The 27,975-nt window shown below is 38.2% G+C and overlaps 2 protein-coding genes across 2 annotated transcripts; both read right to left on the bottom strand.

The window, feature by feature from the left end:
* Positions 1–9,543: 9,543 nt before the first annotated feature.
* LOC102884094 (olfactory receptor-like protein OLF4) lies at positions 9,544–10,512 on the bottom strand. The gene has a single exon (XM_015593452.1). The coding sequence runs from the start codon at positions 10,510–10,512 to the stop codon at positions 9,544–9,546; it is 969 nt and encodes a 322-aa protein (XP_015448938.1).
* Positions 10,513–20,432: 9,920 nt separating this feature from the next.
* On the bottom strand, positions 20,433–21,377 carry LOC107196041 (olfactory receptor 7A17-like). The gene has a single exon (XM_015593450.1). It carries the CDS (start codon positions 21,375–21,377, stop codon positions 20,433–20,435), a length of 945 nt encoding a protein of 314 aa, XP_015448936.1.
* Positions 21,378–27,975: the final 6,598 nt, after the last annotated feature.

The following is a 27,975-nucleotide window of genomic DNA, read 5'->3' as shown; positions in this document are numbered from 1 at the left end:
TGCTGTATTCGGTTCTCTAGTATCTTATTTAGGTGTTCATGAGTGATATTGGTGTGCTGTTTTTTTTTTTTTTTGTATGTGTGTTATTTTTACCAGATTTTGGTATCAGAGTAATATGTGCCTCATGAAATGTATTGGGAAGTATTGCCTCCTCTGATTTTTTGGAAGAGTTTGAGGAGAATAAGTATTAAGTCTTCTTTGAATGTTTGTTAGAATTCACTGGTGAAGCCATCTGGTCCTGGACTTTTACTTTTTGGTAGGTTTTTGCTAATTGTTTTAATTTCCATACTGCTGACCAGCTTATTTAGATTTTCCAGTTCTTTTTGATTTAGTCTAGAAAGGTTGCATTTTTCTTAGTACTGGTCTACTTCTTCTAAGTTATTAAATTTGGTGTTATATACTTTTTCATAGTATTCTTGTATCATCCTTTGTATTTCTGTGATGTCAATCATAATTTCCCCTCTTTCATCCCTGATTTTGTTAATTTGTGTCCTTTCTCTTTTTTCTTTAGTGAGTCTAGCCAGGGGGTTATTAACCTTCTCTTAAAGAACCAGCTCTTTGTTGTATTTATTTTTCTATTTTTTTTTTTTACATTTCAATTTCATTTATTTCTGCTCTAAGTTTAATTATTTCTTTCCTTCTGCTGACTTTAGGCTTCATTTGTTCTTCCTTTTCTAGTTTTTTAAGATGAAGTGTTAGATTGTTTATTTGGGCTCATTCTTGTTTTTGGAGGTAGGCCTGTAAAGATATGACCACTTTTGCCTTGTCCCAAAAGTTTTGATATGTTGTATTATCATTATCATTTGTTTCTACGTATCTCTTGATCTCTTTTTTTATGTCTTCCCTGACCCAGTTGTTCTTCAGTAGCATGTTGTTTAATCTCCATATATTTGTGGTTCTTTATGCTTTCTTTTTGCAGTTGATCTCTACTTTCAGAGCATTATGATCAGAGAATATGTTTGGTATGATTTCAACCCTCTTATATTTGTTGAGGCTATCTCTGTGTCCCAGTATGTGGTCAATTCTTGAGAATGTTCTATGTGCCCTAGATTATCATTTGTTTCTACGGATCCCTCGATCTCTTTATTTCTTCTTTAACCTAGTTATTCTTCAGTAGCATGCTGTTTAATCTCCATGTATTTATGCTTCTTCATACTTTCTTTTTACAATTGATCTCTAGTTTTAAAGCATTATGATCAGAGAATATGGTAGGTATAATTTCTGTTTGTTGGGGCTATCCCTGTGTCCCAGTATGTGGTCAATTTATGTGCCCTTGAGAAGAATGTATAAGCAGCTGTTTTGGGATGAAAAGCTCTGTAAATGTCAATTATGTCCAGTTGGTCTACTGTGTCACTTAAAGATATTATTTCTTTTTTTCATTTTTGTTTGGATGATCTGTCAATATCTGACAGTGGGGTATTTAGGTCCCCTACTACTATGATAGTGTTTTGGTCTGTTTCTCCCTTTAGTTATGTTAGTAATTGCTGTACATATTTTGGGGCTCCCTGAATGGGAGCATAGATATTAATAAGTGTTATTTTTCTTGATGCGTGATTCCCTTTATCATTATGAAGTGCCCCTCAGTATCTTCCTTTACCTTTTTTAGTTTGAATTCTTTTTCATCTGATATTAGTACCTCTCCTCCGGCTTTTTTTCTGAATGCTGTTGACTTGAAATATCATTTTCTACCCTTTGACTTTGAGTCTATATTTGTCTTTGGAGCTGAGATGTGTCTCCTGGAGTCAGCCTATGGTTGAGTTTTGTTTTTTGATCCATTGTGCATCTCTGTGCCTTTTTATTGGTGAGTTCAATCCATTTATATTTAAGGTGATTATTGAAATATGAGGTCTTCTTATAGCCATTTTATCTTTTGCTTTCTGGTAGCTCGGTGTTTCCATTGCTTCCTTGTCCTTGTGTTTCTGTTTATTTTGGTTGGCTTCTGTGGGTTTTCCCTCTTGTTATTCTTGTTTTATGTTATATACTTCAGTTCTGAATCTTTGGCATGCAGTTACCATTATGAATATGTAAAGGATAGTTATATGTATATACAGTCATCTATTTTCTTCTGTGCATGCCTTATCTCCATTCCCCTTTGCGAATTTGGATCTTTGAATCCTCCCATTTTCAGTCATTGTCATCTCATTTGTTCCTATGTATGCTGAATGTTCATTACTATCTTGTTCTAACAATTCTCTTCTTATTATTTAAGCTTATAATGCTCTGTTCTTCGTAGGGATTGCACTCCTCTGCTTCTATTTCCCCGATAATCACTTCTAATTATGTATTTTTTTTTTTGTAATTTTGTCTTAGGTGAACTGACCCCTTTCAAGTATTTCTTGTAGTGCAGGCCTTGTAGTGGAGAATTCCCTCAATTTTTGTATGTCTGGAAAGTCTCAATTTCTCCTTCCTACCTAAAGGAGAGCTTAGCTGGATCCATTATTTTTGGCTGGTATTTCCTTTCAATTAATATTTTAAATATTGAATTTCACTCCTTTCTGGCTTGTAAGGTTTGTGCTGAGAAGTCTGAGGATAATCTAATGGGTTTACCTTTATAAGTTACCGTCTTTTTCTTCCTGGCTGCCTTGAGAATTCTGTCATTGATTTTTGATCATTTTCATGCAATGTGTCTTGGTGAAGGTCTTTTTGGATTGAGATAATTGGGTGTTCTGTTGACTCCTTGAATTCCAAGCTCCAGCTCATTTCCTAGTTTTGGGAAATTCTCATCCACTATTTGTCTGACAATGCTTTCTACTCCCTGTCCTTTTCCTCCCCTTCGATAATGCCCATTATTCTTATGTTTCCTCTCCTGATGATATCAGCTAGTGCTTGAATTTCCCTTTCACTATTTTTCATTCTTCAGTTTCTCTCTTTTTCCTTCTGATTTATTTCTAGATTTTTGTCTTTGTTATCACTGATCCTTTCCTCCATTTGGTTGACTTTATTTCCCAAGCTTGCTCTTTCATTTTTCAACACTTGCAGTGTGTCTTTATCTCCAGAAGTTCTATTTGGTTCTTTTTGAAGGTTTTAATCACCTTGCTCTGCTCATCTAGTTTTTTTTTTCAGTTTCTGAAATTGTTGATTTGAATCGTTTTAGATCTCACTGAGTTTTTTTTTCAGAGGAACCATCCTGAATTCTTTGTCATTTAAGTTGCATATTTCTATGTCTTTAAGCTTATTTTTCTGGAGTTTTTCTTTTTCTTTGTGAGATGCCTTGTCACCTTGGTTGTTCATGGTGTTTGATGGACTATTTCTCCACCTGGGCATTAATGGAAGTATATTCCGCTGTTTTTCCAGAAAGAATTTTATTGTATAAAGGTCTCTTTTTAGCCTGTTCAAAGAAGGCACTTTTCTTTTGGTTTCCAGTAGGGGGCGTCTAAGCCTCTTGGAGCTGTGCTTTCTATAAAGCCTTAATAATGCCTTTTTAAATTTTCTTGTATATATTTAGTCATTCTCACTACCCTCAGTGTCAGTTCCTGTCAGTGTCAGCGACAGTTTTGACAGCGTTTGCCAATATTCCCCTATGGCTCTGCAGTGATCTGGCTCGGAGGGTTTGGGTGGAGGGACCCTCTGGTTTGGGGATGGCAGCTGCCGCTTAGCCTTGGTTTTGCAACTGCGGCCAGCAAAAATCAGCCATTGTTCCTCTGCAGTCCTGTCTCACTTCTCTGCTTTCTGCCTTGATGACTGAGCCTACAGCCAGCTGGCCATGGGTAGCTCACAGCTATCCCAGGCAGGAACTCAGTGCACGAACTCGCTGCTCTTTCTCTCCTCCCTCTCCTTCTTGGGGAGCTCCAGGGCGGGGAGAAGCAGCTTCTTTATTACTCCCAGTCCACTGCCTGACACTCAGGGTTCTGACCTGTTGTAGCTCGTATGCCCAGATCCCACACTTAGACATGCTGAGGTGCAGTTTGGGTATTTTTTGTTGAGTTTTAGGTGTTCAGCTTATTGTTGTTTCAAGAGGAGAGATCTTGGGATGTCTCTCACTCCGCCATGTTTCCAAAAATTTGTAGATTGATTTTGTATCCCTCAAAGTTACTGTATTTGATTTTTGGTTTTAATGTATTTTTTCTTTTTAATAATTCATTGAAATATAATCATATGAAATAAACTGAACATATTTCAAATGCAAAATTTGCTAAATTTAAGGAGCCATACAAAAATTAACAGTATATACTGCAATGGTTCATTTATATGTATTTTAAGAAAGTGCACAAAAGTTTTCAGTGCTTTGTTATATAATTGTAAAAAGTGTAATCACCCTAATCCTCTATATCCTCATTTTCACTAATAATGTGGGATGATGTACTTAAGTTAGGTGGATATTGTTAGGAATAAGTAAACTATTTGGAAATATTTGGTGAGTCTATTTCAAACTCTTTTATGTATTAAGAGTGTATATATATATATATGTATATATATAGGTATATATATGCATTTGTACACGATTTTCAAATAAACACGCTTACACATATCTGTATAACACAGAGTCATTAATAATCTCACTTTTAATGTTGAAAAGAACATTGAAAGAAATTTGGACAGAATAGAAATGAGAAGTAAGACAGTTAAATTTACATGAAACTAAAAGAATACAGAAATTTAGACACGATGATTTAAAGTAAAATGATTAACCTTACTTTTAGTAATGAATTACTTTTCTTAGTTTAAAGCACAAAGGCCTCAAAATCAGAACTACATTTACTTTTGGAACCGCACAAAGAGTTTGTCCACCAGGCGCCACCTGAGTCAAACACTGAATGCCGATAATCGCAGTGGAAAGATTAGATTCACGTCACTGGCAGCACTATGCAAGGAGAAGTAGAAAGTTAATGCTCAAAAGCTCAAACCACCTAAGTGCTTATTGGCAGTTGGGATTTAAAGGATGAATGATTGGAGGTGGTTTTATGAAGAGATACTTAAGGAGTTTTGCTCATCAACCTTCCAGCATCAGCTAGTCTGTGTCACTGTGGTCAGAGTTAGCAGTTTTTTACCTGGTGGAGGTGTTTATTTCTTGTAAAAACAAACTCAAGGTCTGTGCCAATACATTATCTGTGAGTCCAGAGAGGGAACTAGTGCTCCAAGACCCTGATTTATGTCTGAGAAAGTTGACTTAGGTGAATGTAAGAAAAAGGGCTTGGTATGGTTTCTTGCAAGCGAGAAACTTGTGGTAGGGGCTTTGTCAAGAATGGATTCTGGTTTGGTTTCACTTTTATGAAGTGGGGATTTCACTAGAGCAGCTCATGGAGCAGAATTACCAAATTGGCTTTAGATTCTTTTTCTACTTAAGGTTAATTTCAACACAAGTGCTTTTACACAAGGAAGATAATAGAATAAATTAAGAGGCTAAAATTTTATTTCTACCAAAAAAATTTTATTAGATAAATGTATTCCTACTGCTGCTGTAACAAATTACAACAGTAAGGTATGAAAGAAACCAATTTTTGCTCTTACTGTTTTCAGGATGAGAAGCGTAAAAAGAATCTCAATGGACTAAAATCAACATGTTTGCAGGGCCGGTTCCTTCTGGAGGCTCCAGAAGAGAATCCGTTTCTCTCCTATTTCAGTTTCTCATAGCCACAAGCATTCCTTGGCTCATGGCCCTTTCTCCACAATGTAGCATCTTCCAATCTCCATCTGATTCCAACTATTGTTCATTCCTTTTCCACATTCTAGAACCACCGTGATGACATTAGTCCCACCTGCATAATCACGGCCAATCTTCTTAAAGCCAGCTGGTTAGTCGACCTATTCCATTTGCTATCTTAATCCTTCCTTATTATAAAATATAACATTCAAAGTTTTTAGAGATTAGGATGTGAACATCACTTGGAGGTCTTTATTCTGCCTATTACAAATTCTTTTTCAGAACTATATTACTTAGTGTCACTCAAGAGAACTTATAAAAGGGAAAGAATCACGGAATTTATCATAGCCTCTGCAATGAATCACTATGGTCATGCACTGTATAATGACATTTTGGTCAATGAGGGAGCAAATATCCAAAGGTTGTTGTCTAACGGTGGGGCAAAGGAGTAATGGCCACTGTAACGAGGAGGTCTCTTAAGACCGACAAACGTAGCAGGCAATTCCAAAGAACATAATAGAATTTATTATAGGTAATTTGCTTACGGGAGGATTGAGTGGCACAGAACAGATGACCCAGAAATTCTGCGCAGATTTTTCTCCTCTAACCAACCCCTCAGGTACTAATGTTTGACAAGACAAAGGGACAAAGAATGCAGTATGCCATGGGCCATACCACCTGGCGATCTTATGATAAATAATTGTTTATAATTGAAACTATCACCAGTTTGATACTTATTGCAATTGTTATGTCATTCTGGCCATTACTAACAAAATATTTTAGAACACAGATAACCATCAACTAGAAAGCTTTGATATGCTTTCTAAGGATGGTGAAGTTGGTCAAAGGTCACAGCTGGAAACTTAACAATGAAATGAAATCCAGGACAGAGTCGAAGTTAGTTTTTCACATCTACATTGGTACTGTGGTCCCATAAGATTATAATGCTGATGAAAAAGGCCTAATGCCTCATGACATCATAGCCATGGTAACATCTTAGTGCAATGCATTACACGCTCACCACTATGTTACACTAACTTATAGTATTCACTACGTAATATGCTGAACAGGTTTGTAGCTAGGAGCTATAGGGGATAAGCATTTGTTAGCACAAAATATGCTTTTTTTTTGGCATAACAATTATTTTAGGTTGGTTAATTTTAAGAAAGAGGAAAACTAAGTACAAGTTACCCTTGTTAGGGACATTTACGTTTGTGAGGAAAACATCCACTTGTAAGGGTGTCTCCCTGGCTGTACCAGGTTCTAGAGATAAAGTCGCGACTTTATCTCTAGAACCTCTTATCAATGCAGAAGACAATGACTTAAATTTGCATAACATTCTTACCCTGTTTACTGTGCTTTTCCTGGTAACCTCCCATAACTGACTTCTCCTCTCCCAACACCTTCTTCTGGCTTCAGCTAAAGGTGGTAGTTAAGGTGGCAGCTCAGGCCATTCCAGGGAGTTACTCAGTTCTCTTGGGTCTTTCCCATGTATACAGGAAGAATACATGTTATTAAATTTATGTTTGTTTTTCTCCTATTAATCTGTCTTTTATTACAAGAATGTGTCAGCCAAGAACCTAGAAGGGCGGAGGGAAAACTTTTCCTTCTTTTACAGAGAAATAGGAGTATGTAGTAGGCTATACCATCTAGGTTTGTGTGAGTCCACCCTATAATGTCACCTAGCCTAACCACATATTTCTCAGGATTTATCCTCATAAATAAGTGATGTATGACTGCATACTTGTCACCCAAAATTTTATGCAAATGCAAATAGGTACAAAGATGACCTACATGCAACTTGCACTACCACAAGACCACAGCATTGCTACTCACAATGTCCTCAGACCAGAACCTGCAGCATCAGCATCTTCCTGGAGCTTATGAAAAATGCAGAGTCCCTGGGCATAAACATGACCTAATGATCCAAAGTGGTTTTATGTGAAGTGCCTGCACCTGGTGGCTCACCTGCCCTGAAGCTGTTGGGGGTGGTTCATCTCTGGAATCCTGGACAAGCCCCAAAATGTGGACTGAAAATATTATGGACTAGGTCTTTTGTCACCAAAAGGATTTTTCAGGAAAAAAAGTTCCAATACAGAGCATGCAGACATGGCACACTACATGCACACTCTGGCCTGGGTGCTAAGATGGAGGGATAGTTATAGAAAGGAAAGGAAGTTAGAACCATAGAGCTTTAATATAAACATATTGTTCTTCCTGTAGAATGTTTCTTGCGTTAACATTCTTGCAATTATGTAAAGTGGAAGAACTTCCATAAGCCCTATCTCCTTGCATAGACCCTCCCGACTGATTACGTTTACTTAAAGTTTCAATTAGTCTTCATCACCAGCTATATGACACAGCTACTAGATAAGCATCCAGGCACACTACCCATAATGGTTTCCTTTTAGAAAGTCTTGGGTATCATAGATAACTGACCACATGAGCGACCCTTCTTTTCACTTCTCATACACTAATTCCACTCATGTTCTAAATTTACCAATAAAGTGCAAATCCACGAACCCTAGTAATGCTGCCATGCAATAATGGCAGAGCCCTCAATCCTTTCTCTCTCTCTCTTTCTCTCTCTCTCTACACACACACACACACACACACACACCCTCCTCAAACCTCAAACTTTTCTGTGTTGCCCTGGGTGTGCTGTTTACCCTCTAGTGAAATTCAACTAGCCAAAAGAGAGTTCACGCTCACTCGTGTGTAGCGACTCAGTATCAAGAACTGATACTGAGCTTTGCATGGAAAAAATATTGGCTATATTACTGTAAATGGTGCCACCCAGGAGAGTAGGAAAGCTAGTGCTCAAAAGCCTGAACTCCCAGATGGCTTACAGACAAGAGGATATACAGAGGAAAGATTATGAGTAATTATGAGTAAGAAGTTTGGGGTGGTGGGTCTTGTTGAAAGGTCATCTGGTCATCTGCTTCCCTCCTGGCATTGCCTTGTCTGGTTTCGGGCATATTTTTGTGGTATGTTTGTTGTCTTTGTGGGTTGAAAAACATCTAAACAATGAGAGTCAGTAGGTTATTCTGGTGTGCAGGAGTGGGAGCTATACATCTTGTGCTTTACTCATTCCATGCTATTATTATTTCTGTGACTTAGTTACTTGTTCATGCAGAAGTCTAACTGGTTAGTCCTGGCTGAACACATTCTATAATAGTTAACAGGGAGCCACGTGACTTTCTGCCAGTGGCTGTTAGTGTAAACTAACTTACAAATTTATTTTGTATTGGAGATATTTTTCTGGGGGTATTAATTCTCTAGCTTTACCAGGACCTGTGAGTAATAAACCTGGTGTTTTCATAGTTCCCTGATGCTTGTTGCAAATATAATAAAGACCAGGAAGGATGTCCAGCCACAACATTGACTCTTGTCTGAGTAACAAGCAGTAGGGAGGGGCCCAGGCCAATGCCTCAGATGTTCCTCACCTACAACATTATTATCAATAGGCTGAGATGTAAAGGGAGCAATGATGAAGACTACTTTATCAGGAAGAGCAGTTAAGGTACTGCTTAAACAGATGAGGGACACCAAAGTGAAAACCGGGGTTTCAGATTTTCCTGAAATGCAATTATATGAATGGGCTTAGTAGCCAAGCATAGTTTTTTGCTGCAGGAGTAATATGCCTATTCTATCTGTAAAACAAGAACAAATTACTTACAATAATGTATGTCATTAGAGAAGTAATTATTCTTTAGAAATCTATATTGCCCGGAAATGAACTGGTATTTTAAAATATTTCTAATCAAGGCTGGGAAAATTTTTAAAGGTAGAAAAAAGGACAAAGGGAAAAACTGAGCGGGATCTTAATAAAGTGGTTACTTAAATTGTACAGAGAAGTAAAACGCGAATGGAAATTCTAGGACACAAATACAAAAAGCAAGTTTTACAACCACAAACTGATTGAAAGATCAGTTTCTGGTTGAGAGGCTTGGTGCCAGGAATCAAGGGCACTTTTTCAGCCTCAGGATGATTGTCCCTTTTATAGCTGTCATCCCAGAGAATCTTTGCAGGGCACTCTTTATTTGTTTATTCCTGAGACTGTAGATGAAGGGGTTCAGCATGGGTGTGACCACAGTGTACATCACTGAAGCTACTGCACTTGACTGTGAACTGTGGGTAGCAGCAGAGCTGAGGTACACTCCTAGGCTTGTACTATAAAATAAGGAGACAATCGAGAGGTGAGACACACAGGTAGAAAATGCTTTATACTTCCCCTGAGCTGATGGGATTCTACGTATGCAGGAAACTATCTTACAGTAAGAGTAAAGGATCCCAGCAAAAGGACCACCACCCAGCAGCACAGTTACAAAATACAACACCATGTTATTAAGAAAGGTGTCAGAACAGGCAAGTTGGACCATCTGGTTGAGTTCACGGATGAAGTGTGGGATTTCCAAGTCTGCACAGAAGGACAGCCTCAACACCATTAAGCTTTCTAACAGTGAATTCAGGGAGCTCATGATCCAGGACACCAGAACCAGCAATCCACAGAGCTGGGGATTCATGATGACTGTGTAGTGCAGGGGGTAACAGATGGCCACGAAGCGGTCATAGGCCATCACAGTCAGGAGGAAAACATCCAGCATTGCAAAGAGTAGGAAAAAATACATCTGGGAGATGCAGCCTGCATAGGTTATGACTTTACTCTGTGTCTGGATGTTCACCAGCATCTTTGGGACAGTGGTGGAGGTGAAACAGATGTCCACCAAGGACAAGTTGCAGAGGAAGAAGTACATGGGTGTGTGGAGGTGGGAGTCTGAGCTGACAGCCAGGATGAGGAGCAGGTTTCCAGACACAGCGATCAGATACATGGAGAGGAAGAGCCGAAATATGAGAGGCTGCTGTTCTGGTTCCTCTGAAAGTCCCAGAAGAATAAATTCTGAAACTCTTGTCAGATTCTCTGGTTCCATGAAGTAGAAGTGACTTCCAGAATAGAGGAAACTAATGGGAGTAATTTTCATACACACTGGCTTTACTCACATAGTTCCAATGCTAGAGCTTATATTTTGCAATCAAAAAATTAATTTCAATATTTTTATATGGATCTGGTCCCCTCTTGGGTTTTTTTTGGTGATGTCTCAGTTTAGAAATTTCTGTCCCAATCTGCTTTTTCTCCAAGGGATTCATGTATTTTACAGTGTTAATGAGAAAGTCTTGCTGTATTTCAGGAATATGAATTATTTGCTGACCAGGTTTTAGGCACTGTCTAGGCTGTGTGTATAGAGTGCTGAAGAACAAAAGTCCCTACAAGTCAATGATGGAGGAAGAAGGTAGGAGGAAATAATATAAATATATTACATTTCGGATAGTTACAAGTGGTATGAAAAAAAGGAAAGTGGGTCTAAAGGAGAAAGTGACGAGGACATTGTATTTTTTATAGGTACTTAGGCAAGACCTGCAAACAGATGATATTTGAATATCACCTCTAGGACAAAAAGGAGGAAGATGATGGATTATGTAGACAACTATGTACCCGCAGAGAGAATGGCCAGTGCAAAGGCCCTGGGATGGAGCAGAAGGGGTTAGTGATGTGCGCAAAGTTAATAGCGTATCTGTTAGGCCTTGATTATAATTTTTGCAGGTTGCTTCTAGGCAGTGATTCCCACCCAGAAATTCTTTTGCCCCTAGGATGTTTGGCGATATCCAGAGGGATACTGCTAAACACTAACAATCTGTGGGAAAGCAACCTCCAAAATTATCTGCCCCTAATGTCAACAGTGAGAGGTAGAAAAACCTAGTTTAGTCCAGCACTTCAACTTGAGTGTGCCTATGAATCAACAAGGATTCTACCAGAAATGCAGAATATGATTCAGCAGGTCCTAATGGGCTAAGAAACTGCATTTTTATCAAGTTCCCAGATGGTGTTGTTGCTGCTGGTCCTGGTCTGTGGACCACTCTGAATAACAAGGCTAAGGTCCTGTGTTAGAGTCAGCTAGATATAGTTTTAGGTTTTTGAACCAAAAATTTCCTTGCATGTAGTTTTAAAAGAATAATGTATTCACTCATTCAGGAAATGGGACAAATTCTGTGTTTATTTCCTTTATATAAGGGCCCTTGAGTGACCCATAGTAATACACTTTTAAAAAAACTTTATAGTGGACAGAATAAGGACTTCCTAAACATGTCCACACCCTCAGCCCCAGGGCCTTTGAATATGTTCTTTTTATAGCAGGGTAGCAGACAGAATAGGGTTGCTAATCGGCTGACATTAAGGTAGAAGATGTGCCAGGATCATCCAGATGTGACTAAGGTAACCGCAATGCTCCTCTACAAGCAGAAGAGGAGACAAGATGAACATGCTACACTGCTGGCTTTGAAGGAGGAGGAGGAAGGGCCAGGAACAAAGGAATGCAGCTGGTCAGAATGCAAACTGGAATGAGAAAGAAAACAATTTCACCTGAGCCTCGAGAAGAAACCTAACCCTGCAGACATCTTGAGTTTAGCCAGTGAGACACATTGAAGTGTCTGACACCAGAACTGTGAGAGCATATATTTGCTTGTTTTAAACAACTAGTGTGGGAATATTTTACAGCAGCGGTAGAATCTCATATATTTATCCAATAAAATTTCCTGAGGGAACCGAATTGAAGCCTCTCCATTCATTCATTAGCATCCTTGGGTAAGAGAATTTTACGTTGAAAACCCACATGAAAAAGAAAGAAATTTTCAATAGAGTTGGAGGTATTGTACCCAACCACCCCACATGAAAAAGAAAGAAATTTTCAATAGAGTTGTAGGTATTGTACCCAATCACTTGGTACAGTGAAGTCATCATCGCATAAATATAAACATGATCTGGCTATGATGCCTTTGATGCATTAAAATTTAAGGTACAACCAGTGACCTTAATTTCTCCCTCACTGAACTGCAAAAACTTGTTTTTTTTTTATCACCCTATACTCTTTGCCTAGAAGTTGTTCAATCCTCATTTTATATTCCCCAAGTGCATGACAGAATTTCTCATTAAAAATATAGAAGACGTGGCCACTGGGGAAAAGGCTGAGTGTGGGATAGGAATTCTACTAACTGTTCCAACAGAGAAAGTAAAAGGGCAACAGTCCCCCAAATGCGTGCAGCCTCTCCAGTAATGAAGTAATTCAAAGTAAAACTATTTAGTATTCCTCTTTGTATTTAATTACATAATTATTTTCCATGTGAATCTCAGCATGAGAGAATATTCTGCAGTGTATGTCTCATGAGTGCCTGTTGTAAGGTGACATCTACCTTCTCTTTTCTAAGTCTTTCCAATGAATACAAGACATGCTCGACTACAGCCTATCTTAGAAATTTAATGCAAACACTCTCACTTCACTGCACCGTCCTCCATACCTGACACTCTATTCCCTTCTCCTTGACCAGCAAAACTCCTCAGATGTGTTTTTATTTTACTGTAACCATTTTATGCATCTCACTCATTGTACAGTGTCTCCCAACCAGACTCCCATGCCCATCACTTAATTATCAGTTATGGTCCTGTATTGCAGATACATGCTTATTAAAACATTAAATTAATTATAAACTAGTCACTTAACCAAGAAAAGAAACAGAGATCTCTTGTCTCTGGGCTGTGCCGACTGGGCTCTCATGTGACTCAGGTAAGAGTTCTCAGGTTCCATCTCCTCTGACTCTTTCAAGAACTACTTGCAGGACACTCAGACTCACCTGGTGGGTCTCTGAAAGGGATGGCTCTGTGTGGAATTTTGAGTTCCTCTTTAGATGACTAATGATGGAGACTGAAGCTCTGTCTCCAGACAAGACAGCAGGAGGGAGTGAAGCTTCAGTTCTGAGCCATCTTAGGAGTCAAAAGCAACAACCATGTCCTGTCCACCAATGCTGTACAAGCTGAAGGACTGCACAGAGGAGGTATTACCACTCTTTCTCTATCTGATCATCAGGCATTTCCCTCCTGTTATTCCAACCTCTAAGCACATGATTTCCCTCTGGGCCTTTGGAATAAATAGAAAGGACGATTTTCCTAATGATTCTCTGATCCCAAGAGACTAGGTTAAAAGTAAAAAAAAATCCAGTGTTTGTTTCTCCATGTCCTTGATCTCCCTCCTCACCAGAGGTCTAACCTCCCACTACCTTCACATTTTCTCCAACATCTGAGACAATGGAACCAGTTAAGACCAGGTCCCTTTATCCCTAAATCACTGATTTGTGATGGGACATAGACTGATCTCCAGAGATTTGCTATTTCCTCTTCCATAAGGGGAGAGCTGCGTTCCTTTGATATGCAATCCTAAGCACCACACTCATTGGCTCCCTGCCAAATTTGTCAAAATAATTAGGAATTTTGTACTTATATTACGAGTTAAGAGCTGTTGTTTAGTGCCTTATTATAAAATATTTGTTAATTATGAGATACATTTTGATGTTTTTATGCCATTAAATTTGAGTTTAGCAACTTATAGACTTTGATTTAATTTTTCAAAAATCCATCTATGAGATAGTATTACCCTATTCCCTTTGCAGAAATGGGGCTTGAAGGAGTTTAGTGTCTGTCCCAAGTTACAAAGTGAGGGATGGGCCTTGATGGGAATCTGTCAGGATGCTTCCGGTTTTCAAACTCTGGGCCAGTGATCCTCTACCTGAGATCCTCTGCCTGGGCTATTTGGCAACATCTAGGGAGGCTGCTAAACACCTACAGTATCCAACACAAGTAATTATTCTTCTTCAATTGTCAACATGCAAAGGTGAGAGAAAACTTATTCTATACCATCTCTTCATCATCTTCACTGTACATTCGAGTCACCTATGATTCTAGTTCAAATGCAAAATCTGATTCTGCAGATCCTTGTGCACTCAGAAATTCTGAGAATCAAATAGTCTCCTGGGTGATGTTGAAGCTGTAGGTCCTGGTCTGTGAATCTCACTTAGAGTAGCAAGGCAATGCACCTGTGTTAGAGTCAGGTATAGGTAATTTAGGTCTTCTCCACTAGGAATCTTCCCTGTATGTAATTTTGAAAGAAAAGCTTTTCACTCATTCTATAGAAGGGATAAATTCTGTGTTCCATTCTTTTATATTAGGGCTCCCAAGTGACATCAAATAATTTATATCTGAGAAATGCTAGAGCTTATATTTTGCAGTCAAAATATTAATTTAAATATTTTTATGTGGATCTGTTCCTCTCGGGGTTTCCTGTGTTATCTCAAATTAAGATTTAAAAAAAAAATCTCATTCTATTTTTTCTCCTAAGGGTTCATATGTTCTACAGTGTTCATGAAAAGTCTTTATGCATTTTAGGAATATTAATAATTTGCTGACCAGGTTTTAGGCATTGTCTAGGTTGTAAATATAGAGTGTTGAAGAGCAAAAGCTCTACAAGTCAATGATAAGAAAAGAGTGTAGAGAAAATAATAAAAATATATAACATTTCAGATAGTGACAGGTGGTATGAAGAAAAGGAAAGCCACTTTAAAGGAGAAAGTGATGAGGACTTTTTTTAATGGGTACTTGGGCAATACCTGCAAACAAGATGACATTTGAACATCACCTCTAGGACAAAAAGGAGGGAAATGCCAGGTTATGTAGACAACTGTGTGCCCTGCAGAGGCCAGTGCAAAGGCCCTGGGATGGAGCAGAAGGGTTAGTGATGTGCCCAAAGTTAATATCAGAATATCTGTTGGGCCTTGACTATAATGTTTGCAAGTTGCTTCTAGACAGTGGTTCTCACCTAGAAATTATTTTGCCCTTGGGGTATCTGGCAATGTCTGAAGGGATCCTGCTAAACACCTGCAATCCACAGGAAAGCAACCCCCTCCAACCCAAATTATTATCCTGCCCAAAATGTCAATGGTCAAAGGTGAGAACACCTAGTCTGGACCACAAGTTTGGAATTTCAAAGTGCGTATGAATTATTGAGGATTCTAGTTCAAATGCAGAGTCTGATTCAGCAGGTCCTGCAGGTCCAGGTCTGAAGACCACTGTTTGAACAGCACGGCTGAGATCTTGTGTTAGAGTCAAGATCAGGTAGTTTTAGATATTCTGAATGAAAAAAACAAATTTGCATGTAATTTTGAGTGAACAGGATTCACTCGTTCCAGAGACCGTGATAAATTCTGTGTTTGTTTCTTTTATATAAGGGCACATGAGTGATACATAATCATATACTTTTGAAAAAGACTTTGTAGTAGAAGATTAAAAAGCTCCAAAAGATGTCCACACCCTAATCCCCAGTGCCTTTGGATATGGTATTGTTATAGCAGGGAAAGTTTGGGTAGCAGATGGAACAGAGTTGCTAATCAGCTGACTTTAAGGTAGAAGATGAGCCAGAGTAATCCAGGTGGGACTAAGGTAACCACAACGCTCCTCTAGAAGCAGAAGAGAAGACAAAGGTGAGAATGCTACACTGCTGGCTTTGAAGATGGAGGAGGGGCCTGAGCCAAGGAATGCAGGCGACCAGAATGCAAACTGGAATTGGAAGGGAAACAGAATTTCACCTGAGCCTCTAGATTCTCCCCTGAGACTTAGAAAGATCTCAGCTGTGCAGACATCTTGATATTTGCCATGAGACACATTCAAGCTCTGACATTCAGAAATGTGAGAGCATATATTTGTTTGTTTTAAACAACTGATGTGGGAATATTTTACAGTAGCAATAGAATCTAGTATAGACATTTATTTAATAAAATTTGCTGAGGGAACTGAGTTGAAGCCTCTCCTTCATTGATTAGTGTCACTTAAATAAAGAAATTTTATGTTGAAAACCCAAACGAAATAAATTTTAAATCAAGTTGGAGGTATTCCATCCCATCGGCAAAGTCCTCTTTGTACAAATGTAAACATGATCTGGCTACGATGCCTTCGATACATTAAAATTTAAGAACAACGAGTGACCTTAACTTCTTCATTACTGAACTGCAAAAATGTTTGTTTCTCAGCACTCTATATGCTGCCTACAAGTGGGTCAGTCCTCATTTAATACTCCCCAAGTACTCGACAGAATTTCTCATTAAAAATATGGAAGACAATGACCACTGGGGAAAAAGACTGCTTGTGGGATAGGAGTTCCTCCTAACTCTCCCGATAAAGTAAAAGGGCACCAAATCTCAAAATATATGCCGCCTTGGCAATAACGAAAAAATACAAACTAGTAGGTATTATTCTTTAGACTTATTACGTAATTATTTTCCATGTGAATATCCAGCATGAGAGCAGATTCTGCAATGTATGTCTCAGGAATGGCCGTTGCAAAGTAGTTTCTACCTCCGCTGGTCCGTATCTTTTCAATAAATACAAAACATGCTCAAATACCTCCTATCTTAGAAATTTAATACAAATGCTCTCCCTTCACTGCATCGTCCTCCACACCTCACAGTCTATTTCCTGCTCCTCAACCTGCAAAGCTCCTCAGATGTGTTTTCATTTTACTGCAACTATTTTATGCATCTCACTAATACTATAATGTCACCGATTACTTAATTGTCAACTATGGTTCTTTAGAGTGGATTCAGACAGACATATGGTTATTAATGCATTAAATTACTTATAATAAGTCACATAACCAAGTAAACAAACTGAGATTACTTGTATGACTGGGCTGATTGGGCTCTAATGTGGCTCAGGTAAGAGTTCTCAGATTTCATTCTCTCTGACCCTTTTCTGAAGTACTTGCTGAGCTCTCGGACTCACCTGGGTGGGGTCTCTGGGAGGAGGGTCTCTGTGTGGAAGTCTGAATTCCGACCTGGGTAGTTGATGATGGAGACTGATGCTTTGTCCCCAGACAAGACAGCAGGAAGGAATGAAGCATCAGTTCTGAGATGGCTTAGGTGTCAAAAGCGACAAATGTGTCCTGTCTACCAATGCTGTACAAGGTGAGGAACTGCACAGAGAAGGTGTTACTGCTCATCAGGCATCTCTCTCCTGTTATTCCAATTTCTAAGCACATGATTTCCCTCTAGGCCTCTGAAATAAACAGGATGGAACTTTTTCCTAATGATTCTCTGATTCCAAGAGACCAGGTTAGAAGTCAAGCGAATAATTTTTTATTTCTTTGTGTCTTTGATCTCCCAGCTCTCCAGAGGTCTAACCTCTTACCATCTCATTTCAACCCTGACTTCTCATTTTCTACAACGTCTGAGATCACGGAACTCTCAATATCAGGTCCCATTGATCTACAAAGCACTGATTTGTGGTGGGGACACAGCCATGATGTCTCCAGAGAATTGCTGTTTCCTCTTCAACAAGGAGAAAGCTGGGTTCCTTCTCATATGCAATCCTGGGCATCACACTCTTTGGCTTCCTGACTCATTTGTCAAAATAATTATGAATTTTGTACTTATATCACAGTTAAGAGCTGTAATTCAGGCCCATATTATAAATGTTTGTTAATTATGAGAGATACATTTCAATATTTTTATGTCGAATAATCTGAGTTTAGCACCTTATAAACTTCGTCTAATTTAAATTTTTCAAAAAGTCCATCCATGAGGTAGTACTATTATGGACTCCATTCCCCTTTGCAGAAATGGGACTTGAAGGAGTTTAGTGTTCACCCCAAGTTACAAACTGAGTGAGGGATGGGTCTTGATTGATATCTGACAGGATGCTTCCAGTTTTCAACTCGGGGCCAGTGGTTCCCAGCCTGAGATGATGTTGTCCCTGGGCTATTTAGCAATGTCTAGGGAGGCTGCTAAACAACTACAACACCCAATACAAATAATTATTCTGCCCAATTGTCAATATATAAGGAGTTGAGAGAAAACTTATTCTACATCAACTATTCTCCAAGTTCACTGTGTGTATGACTTATTCAGGATTCTAGTTCAAATGCAGAATCTGATTCAACAGATCCTTGGGGGCCCAGAGATTCTGAGAATCAAACAATCTCCCAGGTGATGTTGATGTTGCAGGTCCTAGAGTGAGGACCACTCTTTGAGTAGCAAGGCCGTGGTTTTGTGTTAAAGTCAGGTGTAGGTAGTTTTAAGTCTTCTGAACCAGGAGTCATTTTTGCATGTAACTTTGAAGAAATCATGTATTAATTCCAGTGGCTATTATAAATTCATCATTAAATTATTTTATATAAAGATTCATGAGTGACATAATATTGTATACTTCTGGAAAAGTAACTCATTTGATTATTTTATCTAAGGGCCCTGATTTTATAGTAGGCTGAATAAGAGCCTCAAAAAGATATCCACAACATAATCCCCAGAAACTCATATTATGTTATTTTTTCATAGCAAAGGAGGAAGAAGGTAGCAGATGGAATAAGTTTGCTAATCAGCTGACTTAAAGTTAAGAAGATTAGTCATGATTATGCAGGTGGGACTAATGTCACCATCATGGTCCTAGAACGTGGAAGAGGAAGAAAGAATAGCTGGAATCAGAGGGACACTGGAAGATGCTACATTGCTAGCTTTGAAGATGGAGGAAGGGCCATGAGCCAAGGAATGCTTGTGGCCATGAGAAACTGGAATAGGAGAGGAAACAAATTCTCTCCTAAAGCCTCTAAAAGATAACTAGCCTTGCAGACATTTTGATTTTAGTCCAGTGAGACTCTCTTTAGGCTTCTGATCTCCAGAATTATAGATGAATAAATTTCTTTCTTTTAAATCCCTAGTGTGGTAATTTGTTACAGCAGCAATAGCAATGTATACGGACATTTATTAAATAATTGTTTTCATAGAAAACTGACTTTAAGCTTCTCAATTCTTTAATTTTGGTTCCTCTGGGTAAGGACATTTTGTGTAAACCTCCACCCACACCCCCATAGGTAGATGAAAAAAGTCTAAGGTCGATTTGGAGAGTTTACTGCATTAGCTGGTACAGAGAATTCTCTGTTGCATAAATGCAAACGCGATTCTGACTTTGAGGTCTTTGGACATTCAGATAGGAAAATAATTCATTATTAAACTCAAGACAACAATTCTCCTTTAATTTCTACATTTAAAAATTTTCATGTTAACCAACCTATAGTTATTTTTATTTCTATCCTCTTCAGTTTTCTCTAAAATTTCCTTTTAACAAAAAGATGAAATTATTGAGTCTGTGTGTATACATATATATGTGAGTGAGTGTGTTTATTTGTTAAAAATAATATACAAATACATATACACAAACAAAATGCCAACTTATGAAAGAGTTCTTATACTCAATAAAATATTTCCACAGAATTCATTAATTATGAATTCATCAGAATTATTATTATCCCACATTAACATCAGAAATACAGACCTGAGGCTCAGGGAGATTCAATTTTTCTCAATTATATAACAATGCAATTAAAGCTTTCATACACTTCCATGAATTATGTATAAATGACCCATGTAATATGTACTCTTTTAAATTAAATGTCCCTTTAATTCAGTAAACTTTAAATTGTAATATGCACAGGAAAAAAACATCTAATGATGCCTGGCTCAAGGTAAGATGTAGAGCACAGGTAGTTGAGTCACATTTTAACAGGGGAGGGAGAAATGCCACTGGGTAGAAAGTGATGTGTCTTATATGGATAGCAAAACAGTGACATTATTTTAAGACAAATCACTTTTGGTAAACTCATTTTTTTGTTAACTAGAAGATTAAACTATACATATAAACTGTCATAATTTGGTACAAGAGAGGGGTGTACTACAACCTCAAAGATAACACGGTTGAACTGTAGAGACTACCAGCTGAAGCAGACTCATGAGCATCTGAGCAGAGATCAGAATAACTCCCAGTATATAAGCCCATTTGATATAAATTATAGCATTTAAGATAGTTCGTTATGCAACATTAGCTAATTGGTGAAAATAAAGGCAAACAAAACTGAGTATAATTATAATAATCTGCTATTTTTAAATTTTTGGCATATGTTCTGATATTCAAAGACAGCATTCATGATTATCCTGTTATTCTTATTCCTGGCATCTCAAAGAATCTTTTCAGAGCCCTCTTTATGTCTTTGTTCCTCATACTGTAGATGAAAGGGTTCAGCATGGGTGTGACCACGGTGTACATCACTGAGGCTACTGCACTTGCCTGTGAGCTGTGAGTAGCAGCAGAGATAAAGTACACTCCTAGACCTGTACAATAAAATAAGGAGACAATTGAGAGGTGAGACGCACAGGTAGAAAATGCTTTATACTTCCCCTGAGTTGATGGAATTCCATGTATTGAGGAAATAATCTTCGAGTAAGAGTAAAGGATTCCAGTGAGGGGACCAACACCCAGTAGCCCAACTCCAGAATACACCATGATGCTATTAAGAGACTTTTCAGAACAGGCAAGTTGGACTACCTGTTTGAGTTCACAAAAAAAGTGGGGGATTTCCAAGTCTGTACAGAAAGACATCTGCAAAGCCATTAAGCTTTGTAACAAGGAATACAGGGCACTTGTTATCCAGGACACCAGAACTAGCAGTATACAGAGCCAGGGGTTCATAATGACTGTGTAGTGTAGGGGGTGACAGATGGCCATATAGCGGTCATAGGCCATCACGGTCAGGAGGAAGTCATCCAATACTCCAAAGAGTAGGAAAAAATAAATCTGGGTCATGCAGCCTTTATAGGTTATGACTCTGCTCTGTGTCTGGATGTTCACCAGCATCTTTGGGACGGTGGTAGAGGTGAAACAGATGTCCACCAAGGACAGGTTGGAGAGGAAGAAGTACATGGGCGTGTGGAGGTGGGAGTCTGAGCTGACGGCCAGGATGATAAGCAGGTTTCCAAACACAGTGATCAAATACATGGAAAGGAAGAGCCCAAAGATGAGGGGCTGCAGTTCTGGTTCCTCCGAAAATCCCAGAAGAAGAAATTCTGAAAGTCGTGTATCATTCCATGGTTCCATGTGGTAGAGGCGGTGACTAAAATGGAAAAACAAAACAAAACAAAACAAAATATGATTAACTTTTGCATATGGGTGTTAGTAACATGTTAAAATTGTACCATTTCTATTTTTCAGTCTCTCTCTGTCTCTGTCTTTGTTTCTGCCTCCGTCTTTCTGTCTGTCTCTGTCTCTGTCTCTCTCTCTCTCTATATATAATATCATAAATCTGATTCCCTTTAAAAAATCTCTTATGACATCTCTGATTACCAATTCCTGTCCCACTCTCAGAATTTTGCCTATAAATCATGTATTTTTTCAGATTCAATGATAAATTCTGTCTTGTATTGAGGAATATATGCTGAATCCTGTCCATTTTCTTGTCAAGTATTGTAGGGTGCTGAGAAACAAAAGTTCCTATAATTCAATGATGGAGAAAGAATATTAAAAATGAAAAATCATATATGATGTCAGTCTGTAGAGATGCTTTGAGGAAAAAGAAAGTATGTATAAAAGAGAGTGGATGTGTTGTTATTTTTACTAGAATTAAGAAAACTATGCAAACAAGGTGCCATTTGTACAGAGACCTCAAGGAGACACAGGGAAGATAGGAAGATTTCTGGGGAGGTGTGTAGGCTGGAAAGAACCTGTGCAAAGGTCCTGAGGTTGGCACTTGTCTTAAGAAATCAAGGCTCAAAAGGAAGCCATGTGGTGAAGAGAATGAGCAAGAGAGAAATGATAAGGATGATGTCAGAGAATCTGGAGGAATGAGATGGTGTGTCTGCTACAGATGAAACTTTAAGACACAGGGATCCTTTAACCTCATGTTGTTCTTTTCATTTTATTCTTTTTGTTTTCAAGAGATCCTGTGAGTAGAAGTGATCCCTTCTTTATTTCCATCTGTTGGATAACATTCTATCAACTGTGTTTTAAGGGTCACATTTTGGAGTATATGAACTAGGTACCCCTGTCTTGAGAACTGCTCATGCTCTGTAAACCACAGGTACACAGAGTATGGCCATGTTACTACCTAGCTGTACCTACCCTTAGCCATAATAATGAGGAAAGGAATGATACAAGGCATGGTGTCAACAGACTATTTTCCTCAAGATAAAATAGAAACAGCACCAAATTTCAGTCAATAAGACTACAATGGAGATGTAAAAATGGGGCTCCATTTTGATATAACTATTTTCGCCTTGTACTTAAAACAATAAGTTAAATAAATAGAGAGATAAAATGAGAGAAAGGGAGAGAGAAAGAGAGACGGAGAAAGAGAGAGGGAGGGAGAAAGAAAAATTGAAAGAGAGAGAGAGAGAGAGAGAGAGAGAGAGAGAGAGAGAGAGAATCCAATAAGCTGGGGGTGGGGGTCTTTGAGAGATTGTGCCGAGGAAAATTCGTCATTGATTTTGGCAATAAGCCAACAGTAGTTTTGTTCCCTCAAGGCCCAGAATAACCAAGAAAGTAGCAAATAATTAATTCAAAAGAGAAAAAAGCAATATCTTTATGGTCAAGACATTTTATAGAGTTAATATCCCACTAGAAAATGCGCAGAGAGACTAAACATACAATTTACAAAAGAAAATATATACTGCGCATAAAAAATGGCAGTTTTAAAAACTGAAATGAGAAGGGACATTTATAAATGACATTAAGAACAAAACTTTTGGAACCAGAAAACTGAGTTTTGATTCTGGGATCTACCACCTCTTAGCTTTTTGAACAAAGAGAGACATCTAGACCTTCTAAATGCTAATATCCTCACCCAAATAGTGCAGACGGGTTCCATCCAGAGTGGTGACAGATTTGAACAATATGTGTAACATGCTTAGCACAGTTCCTTCTTGTGGGTAAATGAGAGGTTACCCCTGTGATGAGATGAGGCTGATTATTTTCTTCTACCTCTCCAGTGTCTCCATTGCTTCCCCACCTCTCGGTCTCCAATTCCACAGCCATATTTCAGTTTCTGTCTTCTCTCCCATCTATCACACACTGGACCCCTCTTGCCAAAAAGATATTCCTAAGGCCTAAGAGAGGAGTTTCTATATTACAAAGCTGATGTCAGTGAGATAGAAGCTAAAATTCTGTAGCTTCGAACAAGAGCTTGACTCTCTGTGACCTTTCCACCAGCTTCACACTCATAGGGCTCTGCCCTCTCTCACACTGACTTCCAATATTGAACTTGACTCCCAGATTTACCTGATTTACAGCTTCAATGATCAGAGTCTTCACACACACACTTTCATCCGCTTAGAGTCTCCTCATTGGTCTTAGGGAAATTTTCACCCCCTCTGCATCCTCAAATCTCCATCTTCTCTTTCAAATTGCTTGCATTGTCTCCCTCAAGAAACTTTTCTTTTTCTGAACGTTATCAAAGAAAAAAACTTTCTTATGAACTTATTTAGGTGTTATGGTGCCCATAATCATTTTTAGTTAATTCTATGCCTTTAATAATTTTTAGTTAATTCTATGCCTTTTCTTTCCTTTACACAGTGAGTGCTGTGATATATATAACATGCAGCATGTTATTCACATCACCACCTTCCCACCAGACTTAGCTGAGTTGGGAGCAGTAGCTGAATAAATATGTATTCCATGGAGGGATGAGAGAACGCATTCTAACAGAAAGCGCCTGTAATGAGAAAAAGGAGAAGCAGGAAAAACTAACCTAGGTATGGAGGACATGCTAAAAGAATGTTTCCATATTCTATATCAGGACCCTCTAGGGTGTTGGATTATGGTTTGTAATAATTAAATAGAATGGAATCAAGAAGGCACAAAAGAAACTATGAGAGTGCATCACACATAGTGAGGGTACATACAATATTGTTTCATGGTTCTCTTTGTCAGGTGTGTGTGCGTATGCGTGCATGCACACATGGGCACATGTGTATTTCTGTGTTTGTGTGAGGACATGCTGGATCACAGTGTAACTGGAATGTCCTATTTGGGAAAAAGTAAAAAAAAAAAATCTTTGGACTCCAATGCTGTACAGGAAAATATAGTTTAAAAGAACACCAGTTCCTACCAATGAGGGAAAAGCAACAAGAATGATGATCCTACAGAGAGCCAGGTGCAGAGAGAGGAGACAGGCAGCGTGGCACTTGACGGATCTGCAGTTCCCTTGGACTTGAGGGATCTTGCACTGACTAGACCTTTATTGCCCCACTGGCCTCATCACAGCATCCACCTCAGCTCTGATCTAATTGTTATTCCTGCACCTATTTCATGTTTATTTGATCACCCTCATTTTTATATGGCCCAGAAATGGCCTTTCTCTCACTTTTCTTTGTGGTTCTTTGCTGTTTCCAGGCTTTAAGTGTTGACCTCCTTGTGACACATCTGATGGGTACACTCGTCCTGGTTCTGTTCTTTGTCCAACATGCAAAGGTTCCCCAGACATACTCTATAAAATCCTCTTTGCCACATCTATTGGTCCCCTTTTATTTATACTTTTATCCCTGAGGACATGATGTCATATCACACTCATTTCATGGTACTGGGCCTTCTCTTTTGCAATGTTACTTAAGTGGTTTCATAAATGTGTGCATTTATATAGAAAAAGCGTTAAAGAATGAAAAAAATCATAAAATGAAAAGAATTTCAGGAAAATAAAACCATGTTCATATTGTAGATTCAAATTATTGCGTTTAATAAAATTGAATAAAAATCTAAGACTAACTTTAAAAGAAAAGATATAAAATAACAATTTAACTGCATCAATGTGGATCGATAATTAAAAATTAAATTGTCAAAGATCTGCAAATGAAAAATTATAAAAATACTTTTAAAAAAGTCAGTGATGGAAGCAGTATCAAATATTCCAGATTCTACATATAAAAATGTAAATGGAATCAAATATGCTTAGGAAAAACAGAGAAGTGATCATTAGTTGAATACAAAAGAATGACTTTCACAGGATGAAAGAAGGTGATTGCTATTTTTAAAAACACGTATTACCATGAAAAACAAAAAGGTAGAAATAAGGAGAAACAGATGTGAAATAAGAACGTAATATATATGAAAGAAGATTTATACTACTAAGGATGCAGGAGAAATTTTTACCCTTAAAATTTGACCTTCTGTTTAACATATAATGAAATATACATATATATTATTAAACTGTACACTTGAAATCTATATAATTTTATTAACCAATGTCACTCCAATAAATTTAATAATAAAGATGTAATAGAGGGAAAACAACTTACTTACTGATAGAATTAACCACACAAAATTTGTAAACATTCATACATTCTCCTCAGTATATTTATCTATATTTAAAATAATTCACTGTCAAACAATAAAAATCTTTAGTGGAAAAAACTCCGATTTTTGTTTGAAAGCATGAAATAAAAAAAACACAAGAAGAATTCAGCCCTCACTATATAAACTTTGTAAAGAAATCGCACAGTTTGCAGTGAACTAAAAGGTTTATAAACCAACAATATACACAGTTGCACAAGTAACAAAATAATTGTAAAGTAAAACTATTTGTTATTCCTCTTTCATTTATTGAATATTTTTATGTGAATACCCAACAGTGAGAGATGATTTGTTCCTCTCAGGAAAGGCTATTGCAAGGTTGTATCTATTGCCTTGGTCTGGATGTTTTTAAAGAATAAAAAACATGTTCAAATAAACTCCTGTTAAAAAAAATGCCCTCACTTCCCTACTCACGCCTCCACATCTAATACTGTTTTCCTACTCCCCCGAACTGCAAGACTCCTTGTGTATGTTCTGATTTTACTGGAAGCACTTTATGCCTCCTATTCCTTCTTAATTCTCATCCAATAGACTTGCTTTCTCATCATTGAACTGTCACCAATGATCCTTGTATTGCTGATTCCAATAAGCATTTCCCTTTTTAAAATACTAAATAAATTACTTTTAAATTCATTAGTGCACCTAGCAAACAAACGTGGCCATCTTTGGGCTCTGGGTGAGGCTGGTTATGCTCTCAGGAGACCTCAGGTAGAAGTTCTCAGGTTCCATTCCTTCTGACCCTTTCCTGGACTACCTACTGGGCTCTTAGACTCACTTGGGTGGAGCCTCTGAGAAGGAGGACTCCGTGTAGAAGTCCGAATTCCTATCTGGATGGTTGATGATGGAGATTGGAACTCTGTCCCCAGTAAAGACAACAGGAAGTAGTGAAGCATTGGTCTCTGAGCCACATGTAGGAATCCAAAAGCAACAACCATGTCCCATGGAGCCTAAGGATACATACGCTAGAGGACTGCAGTGGAGGGAATATTTGCAGTTCCCTTTATCTACTCATTAGAAACTGTTTCCACTGTTACTCCCACTTCTGAGCACATTATTTCCCTCTGGGTCACAGGTCTGGACTGAATGGAAAATTGTCCTGCTGATTCTCTGTTCCCAAGAGACCAGGTTAGAAGTCAAGTGAATCCTGTTTTCATTACTTCTTCTCCGTCACTGCTCCACCTGCCAGAGGTCTCACCTCATAGGACCTTATGCCACCCCTGAGTTAAAGTTCTGTGGCCAAAAGACCCTGAGCAGCCAAAGCAATCTTGAGAAAGTAGAACAAAGCAGGAGGCATCACAGCACCTGATTTCAATCTATATTACAAAGTTATGGTCTTCAAAACAATATGGTACTGGCATAAAAACATATAGATCAATAAAACAGAATAGAGACCATAAATAAATAAATACAAATGGTCATTAATTTAGGAGAAAGGAGCCAAGTATATGCAATGGGGGGAAAAGACCACCTCTCCAATAAAAGATGATAAAAAAAAACTGAACAGATACATGCAAAAGTTATGATTCTAGGGGTTCAGAATGAATCATCCAAAAATGTGTATATAGATTATTTTTGAGCTGAATGCAACTGAGACCATGGGAGCCAAACAGAAACGTTTACCTTTCCTTTAAGGAATTTCAGTCAGGTTTAAAATGTCCTGGGATCTTAATAACAGATAAAGCATCAGGGAAAAGTATAGCATCCAGTAATTCCTGATACATGAACCATTTATAATTTTATCTTTGTTGAAGGTAAGGAAACCAGGTTGCTTCTATAACATCCCAATGTCATGAACTACTCCAAAGGCATATGTACAGTCACTATAAGTGTTGACAGTTTTTTCCTTGGCTAAAATGCAAGCTCAAGTGAGGGCAGGTAATTCAGCCTGCTGTGCTGAAGTAGCTAAAGGCAAAAATGCCACCTCAATGTCTTTGAAAGGGGTTACAATAGCATAACCACTGCAGTAATTACCATTGTCATATTTTAAGTACGAACCACACCTGTAAACTATGAGAAATCAGCTCTGCCTAGAGGAGTCCCCTGCATATCTTCAGGAGGAGTCGTGAGTGGGGTCAGTTTCAAGCACATATGAGGTGCTTAATCAGTCCCAGAAGGGAGAAGTGTATCTGGATTAAGGTTATTACAACGTGAAAGTTATATGGGAAGAGGTTAACAAAAGGATTTCACAGGAAGTAAGGCAACTAACTGAAAGATGGTTAGACGGCTGATGAGAAGGCTGAGAGCATTTGAAATGCTTCAACTCATGGAATTCCTTTTCCAGTGTCTTGGCTCTTGGTAATAATGGCAAAAGTTTGGAGTCTTTTGGTTTCACATAGGGCTGAGTGTGAAAATTAAA

This window comes from Pteropus alecto, unplaced genomic scaffold (assembly GCF_000325575.1).
Source record: "Pteropus alecto unplaced genomic scaffold, ASM32557v1 scaffold837, whole genome shotgun sequence".
In the NCBI taxonomy this organism is placed as follows: Eukaryota; Metazoa; Chordata; class Mammalia; order Chiroptera; family Pteropodidae; genus Pteropus; species Pteropus alecto.
The sequence above is the reverse complement of the archived record's forward strand: the minus strand, read 5'-3'. Positions and strand labels throughout refer to the sequence as shown.